The sequence below is a fragment of the Sus scrofa genome, chromosome 18 (assembly GCF_000003025.6).
Source record: "Sus scrofa isolate TJ Tabasco breed Duroc chromosome 18, Sscrofa11.1, whole genome shotgun sequence".
NCBI lineage: Eukaryota > Metazoa > Chordata > Mammalia > Artiodactyla > Suidae > Sus > Sus scrofa.
Genome location: NC_010460.4, coordinates 28,500,159 through 28,521,595, shown reverse-complemented (window position 1 = coordinate 28,521,595; position 21,437 = coordinate 28,500,159). Strand labels below are relative to the sequence as shown.

The following is a 21,437-nucleotide window of genomic DNA, read 5'->3' as shown; positions in this document are numbered from 1 at the left end:
TAAAAAGAGAATGAGAAAACTGTAGCGGCATTAATATGTCCCCCACAGTCCCAGAGGCCCCAGCAGTGTGGATGCCACATGAACACGGCTGCAGAGGGCACTCACTCAGGTTCTCCAGCAGATGCTTGCAGTCATCAGTGGCGACATCGTGCACAGTCCGGTTATATTTATCTCTTCTTTCCGGCTCAAGCCCTCCATGACCACACAAGACTTCTAGGCAGTTCTGTGAAGACAAGAGCTCCATTACCTCCTGTTCAAATGAATAAACTCAAGGGAAAAATCCAAGGGCAAATCATGAATTCTCAGCCAGAAAGCTAATTTCTCTTCTAGCAACCCAAATACACAGATTAATCTAAACACTGTCTCCAAAGGAAAAGGAAAAAGTGCTTCATTTAGATGTGATTCACAGTATCAAAACACTGCTCCACAGAACAGCCTCTTAGGTTTCGAGAGAGAAAACTAGCTTCCTAATCACTTAGTTTGCAGAGTGAAATTAGGGAAAAAACACTTCATCAGACAGTACCCTTTTATGGTAATTTGGAAATATAAAGCAAAAAGACTCCTGCCATAACCCCAAGCCCCTTGCCGTCGTGTAGACCATGCACTGCTTTCCCGGTCATGCAAGTGCAGAATTTGAACAGTTCAGTCCCAGAGCCCTTGTAAGCACATTTATAGTTGAGATCTTACGCTGTCTTATTTTTTTTTTATTTGAAAAATATGTGTCAACACCATGTTGGCTGAGGTTTTAGAAAAACATTCTCAATAGATATTGAAGTAATGTGCCCTCATTTTTTTTTTTCGGTTTTTTCTTCTGTGCTCCAGAGAATCTCCATTCAAAAAATATCTCTAGCCTATGAATTGAAAGGTCTTAATTTTCCAAAATGTTTCAATTCAAAGTGGCAGACAGACAATGTATGGGCAAACATTTTCAAGTAGTTACATGGCAGGCTATTACATCAGGATATGTATCATGGGACGTGCACAGCCAAGTGCACACTCACAGAAGCTTTGTGCTGACTTCCGCTTTTGACAACAGAGCAAACTACAAAGTCTGAACAGCTTTCTCTAATCTTGCTGTGGAACACCTTTTTTCCTGTTTTCTAAAACATGCCTTTTTCTTTATGTGCCTATTTTTTGACATATAATATCCACATAGACAAGTATACAAATAAGTGTGCAGCTTGAAGAATTACCACAAAGTGAACATCCTTGTGCAAGGAGCACTCTGGAAGCCTCCTTAATGTTCCATCTCAATCACCAGCCCTTCCTCCTTAGCCCCCAAAGGTAGCTACTATTATGATTTCTCACATCAGAGACTGGGTTACCCTATTTATGAATTTTATATAAATGGAGTCATACTACAGGTACGCTTTCATATTTGGCTCTTTTTCATTCAATATAATGTCTGCAAAGTTCATCCAAATGTCGAGAATAGTTGTAGTTCAATTTCTCCTTTTTTAAAGTCACGCTGTGGGAGTCCATCATACAAACATACTACAATTTATGTATCTATTCTCTTGTTGGTAGACATTTGGGTTTTACTATGGACATTCTAGCATGTGTCCTCTGGTGGACATATTGTATACATTTCTGCTGAGTACACATACAGAGTTGGTCTGCTAGGTCACAGGGTATGCACATGTTCTGCATCAATATTCTGCAAAGAGCTTTCAAAAGTGGCTATACTAGTTTCCACTTCCAGGAGTATACTTGAGTTACAGTTGCTTCACATTGCCCCCAAAACATACTTTAAATGCAATCATGAGTTCCTAAGGAAATACAGGAAATCCCCAAGAGTCAGAAAGAAAAACAAAGAGTAAGCTGAAACTACCAATGAAGTGAAATTTGAACAGGAAACCAGTGCTGGCTTGAGGGCAAAGCCAATACAGGGCGTCTTTTTGGATGCTGAAGGGATGGGAGACTAAGCCTTGATACCTGTAAAAAGGAGGAGCTGAACCAGAGGACCTTTGAATAAAGAAAATTTGCCTGCCTGTAAAGGGACGGACTTGGACATAGGTTTCTCATCTCCCCTGCTCAAGTTAGAGGGACCTCCTCTAACAATTGTAATCCAAGTCTGGCTTTTACGGGTTTAGGGTTCAAGTTTAAAAAAATCGTTAAGCTAAGAAATGAACTGAAAGCCAAGTCAAATGCAGAAATACAGTTCTTACCAAATTGTTATCACTAATTTGTAAAAAAAAAAATCAGTAAATGTGTAAAATAGTTAACAAAATTAACTCGGCTTTAAGTAGAATGAAATCTGAGTTCAAAACTTCATGAATTTCCAGATCAGAGATAAAAATAATACATTTATTACAGAAGTTAGTACTTGCAACAAAAGCAGGTAAGAGCCAAAACAGACCTAGTTTCTAATCCTGCCAATGTAGATGATTTTATCAATGACTTTTTGTAAATCCAACATTTTTCTGCTTCAGTTTCCTTATCTGTGTTTCAAATACCTGTATTTCATACGGCTGTTAGGTGACTTAAATGAAAAGATGGTAAAAAGATTTTATATTCTTGGCATGTAAAATACACTCAATATTTATTAGCTGCAGCTTTTATTATAATCAATGTAATTATCACCAATTAAAAAACAACCCAAATATTCAGGTAAGTGGTTAGAAATTACAGCAGGTCAACAGATGCCATAATTCTAGGTGATGTTACTTCAAATTACAAATAGAAATGATAAAAGATGCAACCAAAACCTGCAAGAGTCTTCTAAGTCTGACCTATAAAGTCGGCTGCATATAATTTTTACTACACTCGGGCAGGGGCAGTAGGTAATCATATGAGCAGTGATTTTCTCTATAATGAAGCACATAATGTCAGAAAGACAGCAGAGTAATTCAAATCCAAAGAACGCCACAGAAGTGAGTTCTACTGTGCCAAGCTGGGCTCCATGTGGAATGCAAAGGAAATGGAAAATTACCCAACTGACACTTAACAACAGCAGCTCCAAATAACTATTTGAGCATATATTAAGTTCCAGGCACTGTTCCAACACTGCACAAGTATTTAGTGTTCACCAATCCTTAACTTCTCAAAGAGTTACTAAGCACCTCTGTGCAAGGTGCCACCTTAGAGCTGATAAATAAGGCAATAGTTTTGTTTCTTATGCAGAAATGCAAAGTATAGCAAAGAGCCATGAGGAAAAGTGTACAGGAAAGGGCGCTGTTGAAGTAATGAGCAAGGTTTTCTTAAGTGGAAGAGGAGGGGGGAAAGGTAAAGAACAGATTCCAAACTTTCTCTTTTCTGGATGGGATTTGAGTGAAGGGGACAAATGCTGTGATGCCAGCTGCTGCTCCTGGAAACAGGTTCTCAGGGGACCTAAACTGGGCAGGGTGTTCTACCAAAGGAGAGCAAGCAGTTAGAAGGATGAGTTCAAGCCAAAGTGCTATTAACTACAACACAGATACATGTGCTAGAGCAGAGACTTTAAAAAGCAGTGGCTTAGGCTTCAGCTTCCACCCCTACTCACAACCCACTAGCCAGAATGCAGGTGCGTGGCCATGATGATCTGCTGTGGAGACTGGAGGATGTAGTCTTTATTCTGGGTGAGCCCAGTGGAACTCTGAGGGATACACTGAGGTGCTGAGGGACCGTGAGCCACCTCTGCCATGGGCCTTTAAAGGAGAGCTGAGAGGCAAGGGACCTGTGCCAGGGAGACTAAATAGAAACCCCATTCCAAAGAGCCACAGACAAGATCAAAGCCGGGGCAGGGGGGCTGAGGGATAACACTGGGCAGAGGGAGTGAGAGGGAAAGCAGTGTGCACATGCGCAGGGAAGGTCCGGAATGGGCATGGGAACAACTTGGGGATGTGGATGTGCCCCCTCTTCTGCCGTGCAGGGGACACGGAGGCTCTCACAATGGGAAATAACAGAAGTAAGCAGGTGAATTCAGGGGTGAGTGGCCACAGCTAGCTGAAGTCTGTCATGAAAGGCTGAATGCATGGAGCATGGATGCTTTTCTGTCAGGCACGAGGATATGTTCGGGCTGGCAAGTGCCATGATCAGCTCAGTTCTGAAACCCAGTTGGAGCACTGGGAGGACATACTGAAAAAGAGGGTAACAGTCAGGAGACCAGTGAAGAAAGAGCTGTAACAATAGCCCATTCACTCACTGATTCAGCAAACATTTAGCACTTCCTTGTGGCCAGAGACTGCTGACCACTCTATATATGATGATGAAAAGGGATATTTCTTAGGTGGAGGTAGAAAGGGAGAGAGGCATGCAAATAACCACAGTCAAGAAGAAGCTCTCTGAGTGAAGTGTGGAGAGGAGCCCTGGGATCAATGAACTCCTGGAAGCCTTAGGCTGAGATGTTTTCCAGGCAGGGAGGGGTCAGGACAGAAGAGGCCATTTGAGGTAATGGGAACAGCAGATGCAAAGGCAGAGAGAGAAGGGGAGCATAGACTGTGTGCACAGCCCAAATGCATGGTTAGAGCATAGACTACACATGCACCTGTGGAGGGGAGACTGAAGCTTGAGCTGGAAGGGACTTATCTGCCATGATAAAGGTCAGGCACTTATCCTGGAAGTGACAGAGACTTGGAAAGACGAAAGGTAAATTACAAGACCAACTTCCCCTGTTAGAAAGGCCCCTCTCAAGGCACTGGAGAGACTGGAGATGAGGAGATATCGGCAGGACCTGCACAAGCCCAGACAGCACAGGACGAGGCCTCCCTAAGGGACATTCTGAACAGGCATTTAAAAAAGTACCCTTCCCTTTGTTTACACACTTCTTTGTGAAGGAATAAAATCTTGAGGAGTAGCAATCATTTGAATCATTATTTTAGGAAGATGGAGCAATAAACACAAATGTCAGGTGATGTTAATGGCTTAAGAGAGGAGGACCAAGAGATGTAGCAGATGGGGTAAGAGCACAAACATGGGGGCCCAAGGACACATCCTCATGGAAATAAAAGTGAATTCAGCCTTCGATGTGGTTGTGCAAACTGGGATACTTACAGGAGTAAAAAGGGGCACTGTTAACAATTGCACTGGGATGAGAGGCATAAACCAGGACTGTGTTGGGCGAACTGGGAAGTTTGTTCCTCAGGCTATCAAGGAGATAACCTGTAATCTGTGGGCTTCCTGGATAAGACATTCCTGGATGGATTCAGGACATGGTTAGGTGTGCTAGAGAGAAAATTTTGGAATCTCCATAGGTTATATTCTGGGGACCAATAAGATCATTCAAGTGGGAAAGTGTAGAGTGAGAGGAGAAAAAAGAGTCAAAACCAGATCCATGAAAGGTGTCAGTGGAAAACAATGGCAAGTCCGTGGCTTGGGTGAGGGGTAGAGTATGATTCTGCTTGGTTGAGTTTATGTGAGCATCTTTTAGGATTCTGTCAGTGAGTCACTGCTGTTCAAATTAAATTGCAAGGATGCAATACTCTGCACTGAACATTCTAGAATGAGTGTTTAAAAAAAACAGTCTTCCCTTTGTCTACACACAGCAGAGTCAGTCTGGCTTTTCAGAAAATAACTTTATAAAAATTAAGGGAAAAAATTATCACAGAGAGTCAAAAGCACAAAAAGACCCCAAAGAACAGATTTCTATGTATCATCATTAACATCTAGTCTCAAAGGCTTGGTCCACTTCCCAGGTTATCTGTGAATGTACCCACTCTGTGTGACAAAGCAGTTTAGGGACTCCTATCATTTTTTTCTCTTTGCAGCCATGACCTAGACCTTGGAGCCCCATATGGCTTCTGCATTTAAGACACACACCTCATCCAGACCATCCAAAAAGAGGAAATGCCTGGCTGACTAAAAGTTAAAAATGAATCCATCGGCCTAGAATCTAACACAATGCGAGTGGCCTAACAATGGTGACAAGAGGGTCAATGCCTGACCAGAGGACAATAGGCCTGCCTGTGATGGCCTCTAGGATGGTGGAAATAAATGGCTGGAAAACATATAAAAAGCCAGAGGAGACCTGGGTTTGGTATTAGTTACTGTAGAAGCCACAGTGAAAGCCAAAAAGCAGCTGGGAAGGAGATTGCAAGTTGTCTGGAATTAAAAAAACAAGAGAGAAAGACCGGAAAAACAAAGAGAAAGCCTAGTCATCAGATTCAGAAGGGAAGCAAGGAAGCGGCAGTGTTCTGAAAGCTGAGGAGGTCTGTGCGTTAGAGTCAACGTGTTCAACAACCTAGAAAGGCTAAGAGCATGAGTGACAGAAAGCCACTGGCTTTGGCAATACATGAGCTAGAGTTATAACCTACTCCTGCCATCAAAAACACACACAGTCCCCCAAATAAAGAATCTGTTTGTATGAGGGCGTCAACAACCAGCTGCTCAAATCCAGACACTCTCCCTAATATGCTTCTGCTGCAGGAACTTGACATGTTAACGTTCTCATGACAGAACACAGAGTTTCACTAAGGAATTCTTCTATCTATTCACTCTAAGTGATGAAAACAAAAGCTTATCCTCAGTGACGAGATCAGCTTCAGAGTCATCACAGGCCAGCTTTAGAGAGAGTTACTCCTGTTACTAAATACTAAATGGTGATTTGTATAAGTTGCTTAACCATTGGGAAAAATACCAAGAACCAAATGGGAAAAGTACTGATTAGGGAATCTGATCTTCTATGAATTGACCCTGGGGAATTAGTTATGCTGTTTCCCAAAACATAATTTTTTTCATCTGCAAATCAAGAGGGTTGGACTAGATGATCTCTGTGTCTTCAATCTCTGAAATCCCACAGGATTTTTAATTGAAAAATACACGGAAACTGAAGTCGTTCGCTTGGGTAACAATGGTACTATTACCTGTTGTAGATTAGACACACATATGCTACTGGAGAGAGAAAAAAACAGACATCTTCCAAGCTTCCCTTGTAGTCAGTAGAATCTCTTCACCCAACAACTATTAACTCAGATTTCTAATTTATTTTTTCATAAAACTGCTCTTAGCAACTTAGTTGTAAATGAATTACCTCTCTGGAGAACTATCTTGGCCAGGGTATAAACATTGTATTAGGCCAAGGCTGCAAAAATATTTTCCAATACCCTTGTCGAGGGAGGAAGGCAGCATGGTATCATGTGAACAGTAATGAACCAGGCAATCTGGGCTTTGTTCCTAACTTCTTCCATTAATCCCTCCAGGGTTTAAATGTCCTAATCATAAAATGAAAAGATTGGCCTAGAAGATGAAGCATCTACTCCAGGGCAATATATAATACACTATTTTACTTTGAAGGGTGTGGATGCTGTCAGTCATGCTCACACTTTCTAAAATCTCTCATTTAAAATTCATCTGATGCTTCTCAAAAATATGGGAATACAGGGAGAGTCATATTACATGTGAGAAAGAGGTCCTTCTTCCCTTTACTCAACAAGGACAGAGCATCCCTGCGGCCAGGGGCCTGGGAACCCATGAAGATACCATCCTCGGTTACATAAAACATCAGGACCAATGAGGAGTTGACAATGAAGGAGCTGAGTGGTAACACGAGCCCCCCTTCCTGCTGGGGAACTCACCCTGGAGTGCAGGCTCCTCTCTCTGTCTAGCACCAGAGGGTCAACAGCTGAACAATCTAGATGCTCAGGGTTTGGATTTTTTTTTGTTTTTTTTGCCTTCGGGATGAGTGTATGAGCAATTTACTCCTACCAGTAACCTCTCGCATTATACTCAGATGTTTTTGATCCTTGATGCACCTTTCCACTGTCAAATGAGATTCACTGTTTTAGATTAACTACACATTTCCAAATTTAAGATTTTCCTACTTCCCATCTTTGTCTCCCAAACACTTATATGTCAAGTGTCATTGCATTCCATTCAAATCAATATATATATAAAGTTCACAGAATTTCTGTAGGCTTTTTTTTTTTTGAAGGGTAAAATGCAAACAAGCAAACTACTACTAGCAAGCAAAACCTCCACGTTGGACTGAATCATGCCTTTTTCTCATTCGTTTAAAAAAAACCGAAGTTCAAAATGAACAGCTTCTGCTCTAGATCATAATAACAGGAAGTTACCCAACCAGCGGCTCCAAATGCACATTTCTAGCTATTCCAAGATATCTCCATCTGGACGAACATATCCCAGCATTAAATTCAGCATGCCGAAACCCACATTCCATCTTCTTCATCACAACGACACCACCTCTTCTTTCCTCTCTCTGAGAACGTCACTATGATCCTTCTGTTCAGCTCCCACATTTCCTGTATTTAATCTGTCTTCACTTGGGCATTTCTCTTCTGTGACCCCTCTTATTATTTCTACCACTCTCATCATCTTTCACCCAGTCTCCCTCCCTGCCACTGATATTTCCATAACCTCCGATCTCCTAAATTGAACTGCTAAGTCAATCAATTTAAATGATACAGTTGATTTCGCTCTTTTGTACAAAACTTTTTAATGGCTGTCCTCTGACTAGTAAATAAAGCTCAGAGTTGTCCATACGTCACGGAAGGCCCCTGCCACACTGTGAAAGTCCCGGTCTTGGCTCACTTCTCACCGTTCTTCATTAGCTCAGCTAGAACTGTGACCCACCTCTCTACCTCCACTCTGTTCCTACTGCTCTCTCCACCTGAACTACTCTTCTCTCTCGATGACAAATGGTAAATTCCACCCACTCTACAAGGCCAAAATCATTTCCGTTTCCAGAATGAGCCATTTCTGAGCCTAATATCCCTCAACTCTACTCTCTGAAATATGTGAACTCTCTCAAAATATCTGCATTTTTGTACTGCTCCAACCACATACCTAGTATCCTCATTTTAATTTTTCTGTGCTTCTCCTTTCCTATACTTGTCTTGTATCCTACACCCTTGCCACTGAACTTAGGAGTTATCTAATCATATAAATGATTCCTGCAAATGTGAGCTTATACAGTGTCTTGCACCGAGGAGGTTCCTGATAGCTTTTCATTGTTAAAACAGCATGCTAAAGTGATCTAAACAGAAAAAGAAGCATAAATGAATGGTTTACTATTTCGTGTTGCTTCCTTAATAATCAGCATCTTTCTCTAACTAATGAGTGAACTCTAGCGCTACCTCTTATGTATCAGTAGGATAGTACAGGCAGGGTGTAGTGATGGAGTTCAGAGTACAGGGCATCTGGACTTGATTCCCAGCCCTCCTTCTAACAGCACAGCCTTGGTACTGAACCAAATAACGCAATGGACTCAATCAATACCCAAGTTCTCCTCCTAATTTTGTCTGAAATAAAATATCTGGATTTACTCCCATATTTGTTAACAAATTCCAAACTAATTTTAATACTGTCTCATATATGCTTGACTATAAATACTGGCTGGACAGAAAAAAAATCAGTTCATGTTGGAAGCTACTCATCTGCAATGGTATTGCTCAGTCTCCAGTCATTCAAGTGAAATGCACTCAATGAAGAGCAGAAAATTCTGCCACTCATCAAATAACAACCATGTACTTTGACCAGCTGCTATCAGACACACCTTAAAACCTTTTGAAGCAGCAATATGGGCAGCAGTCCAGCCTTCGCTGTCGGCATGGTTAATAAGGTCTGCAGGAACAACGGGCTTGGATAAGCCTTCAGGATTCTCTTCTCCCTGATTCAAATCAAAGACGCCCGACTCAGGTTCCTCATGCAACGAGTTTCTACAAGCTGGTGTCCTATGGTACATAAGAAGCTTGAGGCTGTCCACATTACCAGTGTCCACAGCTGCATGAACTGGTGTCCAGCCATCCTGAAAATAAAATGCCCCAGGGTAGGGGGAGAGAAGGGATGATTACAACACTAATGTTGAGAACAGTGTTATTTAAAGTTCACCTCTAAATGTTCTTGGGCATGGATCACTGAGCTGGGAAAAGCAGGCATTCTAATCATCGATGAGCTAAGTTCTCAGACCTCTGTCAATTACCATTATTTTCCACTGCTCTGACTCATGTTTGCTATTTTGCAAGATTTTCCTCAACAGTTGACCATTTGGAGTGAACAGGTACTGCCCAGGCTGGTAACTAAGCATTACATACAATAAAGCAAAATTTCAATTTAATAAATTATGAAAGAGAATGAACTTCAGTGTCAGGATTTTTAAAAATTCATATCCAAGTATAGTGTTATTAGGATGTTATATGCCAGTTTTACTTAGAGGGAAGAGTCCTAGCTCTAATAATCTTAACATTTTATGCCACTGTTTACAGAAGGAAAGACTCTAGACAATAGGGAAAAGGCAGACATGCAGGAAAAAGTCAAATAACTCCAGGAGATGTACATGGGCCTCTATGGAGTGCTCCGTCATTGCAGATGGCTACTGATAAATCGAAGTTTGGAAAATGTTTCAACTAAAGTGACTGGGCCCATTCTCTAGAATATGTTACTTTGCAGCCTCAATCATCTACTCAGCTGGTTGCTAAAGCAGATTCAGAACTCTTTTTTCCAGGACAGTAACTCTCAAAGTGTGGTCCCCTGACCAGCAGCAGCATCAGCATCACCTGGTAACTTGTTAGAAATGCAAATTGTTGAGCCTCATTCCAGACCTACTGCATCAGAAACGTTGAGGCTGTGGCCGGATAATCTGCTTTAATAGCCCACAGGGCAACCTTGTTGCACTAAAGTTTGACAAAAACACCCTTCTTTAGAAAACCTTGAGCCACACTATAGTCTCTCATTTCTATATAGAGATGGCTCTGCCTTCCCAGGCACCATCTTTACCAGTTTTTTTTTTTTTTTTTTTTTTTTGCCACGCCCACAGCACATGGAAATTCCAGGGCCAGAGATCAAATCCCCACCACAGCAGTGACTCTGAGCCACAAGAGAACTACATTTAAGACTTTCGTAAAAGAACTGAGAGGTATATTTCGTATCTGTTTTGCTTCTATTTTCTGTTTGGCATTTTTTTTTTCATCTGGTATTTCATATTGCCATACTAGATATTTTTCAGTGAGTTACAGTACAGTTTTTAAAAAATAATGGGGTAGAAGACAGGGAGAAAAACAGACAATAAATGGTAATAATCTGCATTCAGACTGAGTCATCAGATCGTTTGCTCAATCTGTCCCTGAGCGATGTGGCTTTTTGTCTGGTTTCGTACCTCATATCAAGGAGTCAACCTGGCCAAAACAAGACCATGGCTTGTCAGTAACTGGAGTGCCATACAGTCCTTGGGCTTACCCCAGTCAGGTCAAGTGTTTTCATGCCCTGTTCTTTGTTCGACTGTGGATATTTTTCTTAGGTATCAGCCTTCAATCGGCACCAGAGTGTAAGTGTTCTTGACCTTCTCTAATTTATATGACAAAGGCCATGCAGTCATTGCTGAAAACCTTAAAATCTTTCATTCTCCTTTGATTTCTCATTAAAAGTCATGAGAAATAATTATTCCCTTAAGGTCCTTCATCAATTATGCTGTTTATCTCTACTTTGGAGCCTATGTACTTCTAACAATTTCATTCAGCTCATCAACTTGCTTGCGAGCATGGATTTCTATGTTCTCTGACTTATAGGATGTGACTTAAATTTTTAGGCTACACTGCTTATTTCTCATTCTGATAATGATGTAAAATTCATTCATTTTTCACATGTTAAGGTGGAATTTTATAATGACTATGTGTAACACCACAGATTTCTCAGATAAAATATATAAAATAACACGAGTACATATAACACTGGACTATTTTCTCAGATTTTCAAAAAATAAATGAAATTTTAAAAAACCCTACCAACAGGAGTTCCCGTCGTGGCGCAGTGGTTAACGAATCTGACTAGGAACCATGAGGTTGCGGGTTTGGTCCCTGCCACTTGCTCAGTGGTTAACAATCCGGCGTTGCCGTGAGCTGTGGTGTAGGTTGCAGACGCGGCTCGGATCCCGCGTTGCTGTGGCTCTGGCGTAGGCCGGTGGCTACAGCTCCGATTCAACCCCTAGCCTGGGAACCTCCATATGCCGCGGGAGCGGCCCAAGAAATAACAACAACAACAAAAAGACAAACAAACAAACAAAAAAAAAAAAAAAAAAAACCCTACCAACAGGACTCAATGGAAGATGTTTATGCCTAGTTTATATTATATTCCTGGTTATAACATTAATTGTTGGTTTTCTTTTGAGAAATTAAGAAAACCAAGATCTAAGAGTGACCGTAAAATAGATAATGCACCTTTTTATCCTAGGAACTTTTAAAGGTGTTTCCTGCAAGATGGATGCACAGTAGAGTCTATTTTCTGTTAATAGAAGATATCCGAGGTTCTGATAACCTTTGGCGATTAAGTGTCTATACTTATCTTTCATGAGGAGTATGTTGGAGGGTAGTAACTATTACACTTCTAACATTTTGGAAAGTTGCAAAAAAAAAAAAAATATTCCTGAGCCCAGTGAAGACTGGGTCATAGTGGAAGCTCCTTAACCCCACCAGCCCTCCACTGGAGAAATGCATGTCAGCGTGCAGAGGGCTGATTCAAGTCTATCACAACAGACTGATAAAGATCAGCTTAGGAGGGCTAATTGAGAAGGTGATTTCAAATACATTTCTGTGAGGCTGAGACAGAAGAATTGTCCAAGGAATCTTTTGTGGGTCAGACTCTAACTTTCCTCAGTTTCTCAATCTCTGACTTCACCTGTGTACCCTGTACAGGAGATAACAGAACTGTGTGGGACAGAGATTCCATGACGGATTTCCACATACAGAGATTCAAGTTCTGAGGCAAATCAGACAACTGACTTCTGTGAGGTGCTGCACCATCTTAATAGCAACAACAAACATTAGTCCTTGGAGGAAAAGTGAGCATAAATAACCCTCCTCTGAGTCATGGCAATGGGCTCCCTCTTGTCACAAAACTCCCTCCTGCTGACACACAGAACAAGTGAACACTAGTGTGGAAGATGACAATGACCTCAATGAAGGTTGACCTTGGTCAATCGTTTACAATCACCAGGCACTATACTGACTACCTTAAAAACACAGGCTAACGAACCACAAGCTTCTAAGGATCGGGTGATCAGATGCTCAGGCAGAGGTCAGACAATATCCTTATCCAATATTCTCAAAGCAAAACAAAGCAACCTTTGTTTTAACCTATTTTACTTTTGGCTGTAGAGTTTGCGGAGGTATTATAAATTATAGGACAAAACCCAAAATACAGGTACTCACTCTGGTTTTTACACTTCGGTCAGTCTTAGCTTCCAGCAAGAGTTTAATACATTCTTTATTTCCATTTTTACAGGCCAGGTACAGAGGTGTCTGTCCTCCATCAGCAGCGTGATTAATATTAGCATCATATGCAATTAATAATTCTACACACCTAGACACAAGATTACGATTAATTACGTACAAACAGGGTCTGATTTCTGAAGTACCACCTGACCAACACATTAAATAGAGAAAATAATGCTAGAGCAATTCCCTGTCTTTATTTATAGTAAATATCTGATACATATACATATCAATTATTACTGGTCTTATTACAGAGATCCTATTTTTAACAAGACCAGAAGATATATTAATTGCTCCCATGAAAATTTTAAATAGCATCCCTGATCAAGGCTAAATGCCTGGTTTATGACACTTCTCTGTAACGAACTTATAAAAGTATAAAGTCCTTAGAATATGTTTAATTGTGCTTGACATATATATTATTTGTGGTTCAAAATACTTTGAACCTTGAAAAGTCAGGCTGCTGAGTCATTCTGAGATTTTCACTTGAGAAAATAATTATAAATAGTGCAGACAGCAGGGCACCATGTGCCTTCACTATAAAAGGCAACACGGAGACAGAGAAAAGGGTCGTTTAGGGGAAAAAAGACAGCAGAAGCTGTCCTGTCTCCTGAAATAGGGCCAGTTTATGGGCAAAAAGACACAGCTAAGCAGAAACACATTGCCCTGAGAATCAAGAAGGAAAGAAACAAGATAAAATTCAAGACATCATGGCACTTCGGAACTAACTTCAGTTGGCACAATTAGATGAGAATAAACTAAAAAAGGATAGATCATAATCAAATCTATGAAGACGAAGCATCGCACATCTTCAGTGTTTTGCTCAGATGCATTTCTTGGCTTCCTTTGGCAACATTTGGTTTGTTTACATATATTTTAAAGTTACATACTGATATGTGTATTTAACACACTTTTAAATTAACCAAGCCCCTGGATTTCCTCAGGGTTCTCCCTTTTTGCAAAGCCATCCATGCCTCCATTCCCATGACTGTTACAATATCCAAGCAGGTGGCCCTATGGCAATAAAGGTAAAAGTAGAGCCCAGAATATGAACCCCTCTTGGAGGACACAGGATATATGCAGAAATTAACAGCAAAATCAGTAGCTAGGATCCTCAGCAATAAACTCAAGAGTGAGGAGATATGTGTTAGATATGTAGAGGAAAAAAAATAAGACTGTACTTTAAGGACACATTTTGAATTTTTAAAAATTTATATAGATGACTAATAACAGTGTGAAACTGAAAACTCTTATTTCAAGAATTCTGAGATTTGGAGTTCTCATTGTGGCTCAGTGGTAACAAACCCGATGAATATTCATGAGGATGGGGGTTCGATCCCTAGCCTCCCTCAGTGGGTTAAACATCCAATGTCGCCATGAGCTGTGGTGTAGGTTGCAGTTGCAGCTCTGATCTGACCTGGCTGTGGCTGTGGTGTAAGCTGGCAGCTGCAGCTGCAATTCAACCCCTGGCCTCAGAACTTCCATATACCGGACCTGAAGCCCTAAAAAGAAATTAAAAAAAAAATGAATTATGAGATTGTTGAAGGAAACAATCGGAATAGTAAGATAAAAAGTTGAAAACAGCTTTCATTCCCCACAGCTTGCCACTTCGACACTGGCAGAGAAGGAAATTTAGCTATATTTTATTTCATTATTAAAATATGACTTCATGTTGGAAAGTTATGTCTACACTCAACTGACTTATTAAGCTACTGAAGAAATTACTACCAAATTTATGTGTATTTTAATTCATAGACTCTTTTCGGCTTTGTGCTCTAATTTCTTTCAGTATGTAAACTTCTGCTTCAATTTTTCTAATGATAAAGTTAATAACTGGGATCTAATGCTGAATAAATTGCTAGTAGGAAGATTATTATAAATAAGTCCATTTTACTTTGAATGCCATTGCACATAAAAAAACTTTTCTTGTGTTGTAGTGGTATAAAATAGTGAATAATGAAGTGTTTTATCAATCCATTATCTAACTGCTTATACAGTTGACATTCATATCTATAGGTTTTGTGTCTGTGGATCCAACCAACCCCAGATGAAAAATATTTGGAAAAAAATCCTAGGAAGTTCAAAAAAAGCAAAACTTAAATTTGCTGCATGTTTTCTGCTATTTACATAGCATTTGCATTATATTAGGCATTATACGTAATTCAGAAATGATTTAAAGTATATGGGAGGATATGTGTGGGCTATATGCAAATATTGCACTATTTTATATAATGGACATGAGCATCTTCAGATTTTGGTATCTGTGGGAGGTCCTGGAAACAATCCCCCATGGACAAGAAGGATGACTTTATGTTGATAGACTAAAAATAAGCTGCTTCCTCAGAAGGAAGTTCATTCACATGAGGTCTGGAAACAGCATATTTCTCTTCTTCACCTCCTTCATATACAGCTATCTATTATTAAGAAGAGCAAATTTAGGATCCTGCTTTGCATTTAAAATCCTCAAATATGTTTAGCTGAATTTATTCGCCAAGGGATCTTAAGCACTAGTTTACACATTCGGCCAAAACCAAAATATGTGTGCAAATTACAAAGAGGCTCTTTTCATGGGGGGAAAAAAGAATTAAGAGCATCACTTACTTGAAATGTCCCTGAGCAGCTGCAGCACACAAGGGTGTGAAGCCATTTTTATCAGCAGCATTGACTTGGGCTTCTGCATTCAGCAGCAATCTCACACAGTCTATGGATTTTAATAGAAAGCCATTTTAATTCCCAACTTAGAGTTATGATGAGCCAAATCTATACAAGCTGTAGACAGATACTAACCCCAAAGGACCTCTCCCATGCACAGCTCATCTGGCAATTCTTTCAGGGCCGAGTCAGACTCCACAGACTATCTCAGAGTGAAAGCAGCTTCCTTCCCCCAGGACTTTGATACCCCAGACTCATGAACTAAGACATTTCTTTCTTTCTTTTTAGGGGTGCTGGTGGGGGGGAGAGTTGCAAATGAGTGAAAGGGCTGTCCTATGTTGGAAAAAGTTTTACTAGATTTTTCCATTGGCCAATCTCAGAAAATAGGTAACTGGATAGAGAACCAATCCATTTACCATATTGATAATACCATTATTTGTATTAGGGCAGTTAAATTCTTACATCAATTATTCTTTAATCATTGAAACGCCTTTGTGGTAATCCTCCCACACTTAATTCAAGAAATGAGCATCAAGGAGAACCCATACAATCACCAGAATCAGATATAAGTATCACCTAGACCTCATGTTCCACATGTCATTTACCAGACTGAATTTCTCTATATTAGAAAAAATTCCCACGATATTGAAGTATTCCCCCCAAATTTTCCAATAATGAACTACTTCTTCATTCACTGCAATTGTCCATTTAGGCCACCAGAGCACAGCGGAGCTCTGAAAACTTCTAAGGAAGCCACATTATTACTGAGGAGTGCATGGCTTACATAGGCAATGTTAACTGACCTTGCATTTGCCAGCAAATCATCTCTTTATCTGCACTATAGTATGTTTTAGAATATTTGACTATAAGACTTGCTTTTTAAGGAAAAAGATTAATTCCCTGACTTCACTGATATGTCATTTGTAGTTGTACAACTTCTTAGTTCTCTTTAAAAATCCAAAAAACTATAAATTGTTCCAACTACAGAACAATTTCAGACCCATGACCTTTCCTAACTGGTAATAAAACTTTCCCGCATGGCAGCCATGTGGTAATGCCCTAAGGCTTTGCCTTCACAGACATCAGATATTTCTAACAGACAAATTAGAGCTATTCTGTCCTGGTCAAAGTCATCACAGATGGGGGGCTTTATTCTAAAATGTCCTTTACAGTTATCAGACCCCAAATTTCTATATACACATTTCACTGTACATAAAGATAACTTTTTGCTAGCTGCAGTAAAATTTTACATTCAAAAAACTGTACAATTTGTTTGTTTGTTTGTTTTTAATGTTTATAGGAGTTCCCTGCTGGCCTAGTGGTCAAGGACTTGGCATTGTCACTGCTGTGGCTCAGGTTCAAACCCTGGCCTTGGAAATTCTGCATGCTGTGGGCACGGCCAAACAAAAAATAAAAATAAAATGTTTATAAAATCTTTAAATCATGTAAAAAATTATTTATTCTACCTGGAAGGGAAAACTGAAGCCCAAACGAACCTTTTGCTCCTAACAATGATTACAAGGGTTTTGACTCTCCATTCTTTGGCAAGAGGGTAATACAATGAAGTAATATCCACTGTCTTTACCTGTATGTCCATTCTTAGCAGCAGAATACAAGGCAGAATGGCCATCTTCACAGGAGTAATTAATGTCCAGTCCTTCTTCATTAAGCAGCATTGATAATAAAGTGACATTTCCCTGGGCAGCAGCTTGCTGAAGAAGGGTGGGCCTGCCAGCCAGGGGGGCAGGACCACCACTCATTAGCAAAGGGGTTAGGGAGGGTGACCAGCCTGTGGGTTAAAGGGACCCTAGTTAGAGAGTAGGAGCAAGGACAAGAGACAGCTATTACCCACTCCTTTCTGAATTACACGCACACAGACACATGGACATGTATCCCTAGAGGATTATGTAGTTTCTAACATTAGCCATCTGTTAATATTTACTTAGCACAAATCGGTATTGTTATTTCAATCTTATATCTGATGCTAACTAAATTAACATACATGGTGACAAATTATTTTTAGTCGTCAGTCTTGCACAGATTAAGTGTTAAAATGGTGATTGGTTTTAGGAAACTAAGAAGGTAGTCTCATTTTAAAAGTTCAAATTCCTCTTCAGGATTTCAAAAGACTTTCAATTTAGAAATGATGTACAGACTTCTTCAATTTCAGTATCAACTGACAGAATTATTTCTATGTTACACATAAAGATATCTAAGAAATATAAATTTTCCGTTTTCTACAATGTTTCCAAGGGGTTTAATTATAAAATTTACATAAACCATTGAGATGAACCCAATACTCTCAAGGAATCCGATTACATTCCTCAAATTTCATTTGGGAAGAAAAATAATGGGTAGCCAACTACTACTCAGTATTAAGAGCTAACAAAAGCACAGCATATACAGAATATACCAGCACAAATATCCAATTCATAATTTTGAAGATTAAATCATCTGGCCATCTTCACAACATTTTGTACCAAAAGCTTTTAATCAGCTAACAGGCCACTCTACTATATGGTTTTAACAAAAGTCATAAGAGTTATCATAGTTAGAGATTTCTCATCAGTATTTAGCAGCTTTAGAAGAGAATCTGTTAAGTGTGTGAAGTCGGCTGCATATAGCATGGAAAATTTTCTGAATTCTTCCTTGATCAAAAGGCTGTAAAAACAGTAAAGTAAAAATGTTTATTTAATGTGATATATAGGTATTTAGTTTATTTCAGCCTAAAATATAATTAACTTTCAAAATAAGTCATTTTTAGAGTTCCTGTTTTGGCTCAGAGGGTTAAGGACCCAACACTGTCCCTGTGAGGATGCACATTCAATCCCTGGCTTTGCCCAGTGGGTTAAGGATCTGGTGTTGTTGTGGCTGTGGTGTAGGCTACAGCTGCAGCTCCAACTGGATCCCTAACCTAGGAACTTTCATATGCTGCAGTTGCAGTCTTAATAAGAAAAAAAAAAAAAATGTCATCTTTCTTTCTTCCTTATGGAACCCCAAAAGCCTGCAAGTAAAGTTGGTATGTATATGGGGGCATAAGTATATAAGATTCACTTTTGGGAGCTCCCATTGTGGCGCAGTGGAAATGAATCTGACTAGGAACCATGAGGTTGCTGGTTCGATCCCTGGCCTCGCTCAGTGGGTTTAGGATCCGGCGTTGCCGTGAGCTGTGATGTAGGTCGCAGACCACGACTGGATCTGGCGTTGCTGTGGCTGTGGCGCAGGCCAGCGGCTACAGCTCTGATTAGACCCCTAGCCTGGGAACCTCCATATGCTGCAGGTGTGGCCCTAAAAAGACAAATAAAAAGCCAAAAAAAAAAAAAACAATGTTTCAAATAAAGATCATCTTTAAAAAAAAATAAATAAAAGATTCACTCCTGGGATGTACTTTCTTCATCTGTCTGGTAATAGACTCTGTAGTAAGATATAATAGGTGGATCTTTTATATTCCCTGCACCTTGGTATAAGGATAATATTCTAAATATTACTTATATTACTATATAATAAATTTCTATAATTGAATTTTAAATTATTGTTCTTTTTTTTTTCTTTTTGGCCATACATGAGGCATATAGAAGTTTCTGGGCCAGGGACTAAATCCAAGCTGCAGCTGTGACCTACACTACAGCTGGATCCTTAACCCACTGTGCCAAAGAGGGCACTCTTTAAATTATTTGTCATAAATATTTCATTAAGTATTAAAAAGGTGCCTATGAAAATATTTTTTAAAAATTCTTTGGAAAAAAAAGAACCAAAGCAGTTTATACAAACAAAACTGACTGTTTGCTAAAAACTGGATATTTTATCTTCAGAATCAGTTATTTGGATCTATGAGTACTTGATGGTTTTTACTCTATTAGTCTACAATATCATAAAATTCAAATGCTCATAAAATTATTAATATTTATCTAAGCTTTATGATATTCTTCCATTGATATTCATTAGCTCTTCTTACAAAAGTAGGATTTTTTACTTCATACTTACAAGAAGGCTCCTCTCTCGTACATTTTACCTTTTGTATTTTCTTAAAAACAAACAAAAAAACAAGCCCACAAAAATTAAATCAGTACTTATTAGAAATGGATGATAAACAGAAATTATAAACACCAAGGTATGAAACCTTGACTGCAAAGCAAACACAAAGGCAATTCAAAAGACATGGCACTGGGGTCCTCTGTGTAACAGGAGGAAACAGGGTTCAAGTTCAGTCGGTCTGTCCCTCTCTCACCTCCTTCTTTCCTCCTGACCTCCACCCCGACTCCCTCCAACTCTCTCTCTCTTTCAATTCCTTTATCTCACTCCAGGGGTCTCAGTTCTTAATATTCTTTCAAGAATATCAACAGGTGTATAGTAAATGGTTTGGTCTTCTGGTGGGTTTTGTTTTCATTTTTCTTTTTTTCTAATACAATTCTAGGCTTTGGGGACAATTAAAATATAAATATACTTTAACTGTTTTCATGGAAATATTCCATTATGAATATAATTTCCTGGGAAATTCTATTTTTAATGCTAAGCTGAGATACAAAATATTTCAGTCAAAATATTTGTCTCTAGACCACTCAAGAGTCTTACAGCTGTTATACAAAACTCCAGAAGAATATATATCAATTCCCTTATTTTCTTCTTTTAAAATATATTTAAAAATCTTTTACAAAAGAAAAATGCTTTATAAATACCAAGGACTCTTAAAGTTTAAATACATTTTTTATCCCACTCTCATTTCCAATTTTCTCCAGCACAGGCAAACTTAAATTATTATAATAAATCCTACCATAAAGATGGGAAAAATAAAACTTCATCATAAGACTTTATTTATTGTTCATTTGAAATCCCCAACAATGATAAAAGTGATACTATTTAGATGACTGGTTAAGCTATGGTTAAGTAGTGATAGAACAGACCTGCAGTCATATGGCTACTTTAACGATGTTAGAAAAAGTTCATTCAGCTTTGCAGTGTCACATGCAAACATTAGTAAAGGTGAGCATCTTGCAGAGCATGCAGTGATGAAGGGAACAGACAGAACATGCAATGGCAGAGGAGTTGAGAACAGCTTCTGGCATCAGCTTCAGAGCGTGGAGAAGGTTATTCTCATAGCTCAGATCCATCTCATTTTCTGACTTAGCCTTTAAGCCAATCAAACATGAAGGATACTTTTTAAAATGTATGTTTACCTAAGGAAAAAAATCTGAACCAAATGAAATAAAATACAGCAAATAATAGTTAAAAAAAATAAAGGAAAAAAAAAAAAAAACATTTCCAAGGGTATGGAAACTCAGTTGCCTGGGGCAATTTATGGTTTAGGATTCTCCTCCCCTAACAGTGGAAGTCTGCTCATTTGAGAAGTTCAGGAGGAGCAAGAAATTCTAGTTCTTTTAGAATTTTATATGTTATTTAAAAATTTAAGGCGTGGCCATAAAATTGCTAATAGAGTTAGAGTAATTTGCAATACAATTCAATAGTGTACCTTTTTTTTATTATGATTCTCAATGCTTTAACTTAATCATAATTATTTATCATTGCTATAAGCTGACATAGAAACAGACTTTTTTTTAGAGTTTGAAAGATCATAGGATCCAGATTTCCAAGGAGGGAAAGGCAGTGAACTGCTATTTGAAAAATTCAACAGACAAGTTTAATAAATCTTTT

At 39.1% G+C, this 21,437-nt stretch overlaps 1 protein-coding gene across 7 annotated transcripts in view; it reads right to left on the bottom strand.

Annotated features, from left to right (window-relative positions):
• CTTNBP2 (cortactin binding protein 2) overlaps nt 1-21,437 on the bottom strand; it is a 442,954-nt gene that overhangs the window by 51,571 nt on the left and 369,946 nt on the right. For all 7 annotated transcript variants that reach the window (XR_002340261.1, XR_002340262.1, XM_021078653.1 and 4 more), the window contains 5 exons: nt 17,374-17,577; nt 15,738-15,837; nt 13,074-13,224; nt 9,428-9,679; nt 106-223 (listed from right to left, as the gene is read on the bottom strand). Coding sequence is in view for 5 of the 7 variants with exons in the window: in XM_021078653.1 (XP_020934312.1) it covers nt 106-223; nt 9,428-9,679; nt 13,074-13,224; nt 15,738-15,837; nt 17,374-17,577 (825 nt within the window). In the remaining 2 variants the exon portion in view is untranslated. The remainder of the gene's footprint in view (nt 1-105; nt 224-9,427; nt 9,680-13,073; nt 13,225-15,737; nt 15,838-17,373; nt 17,578-21,437) is intronic.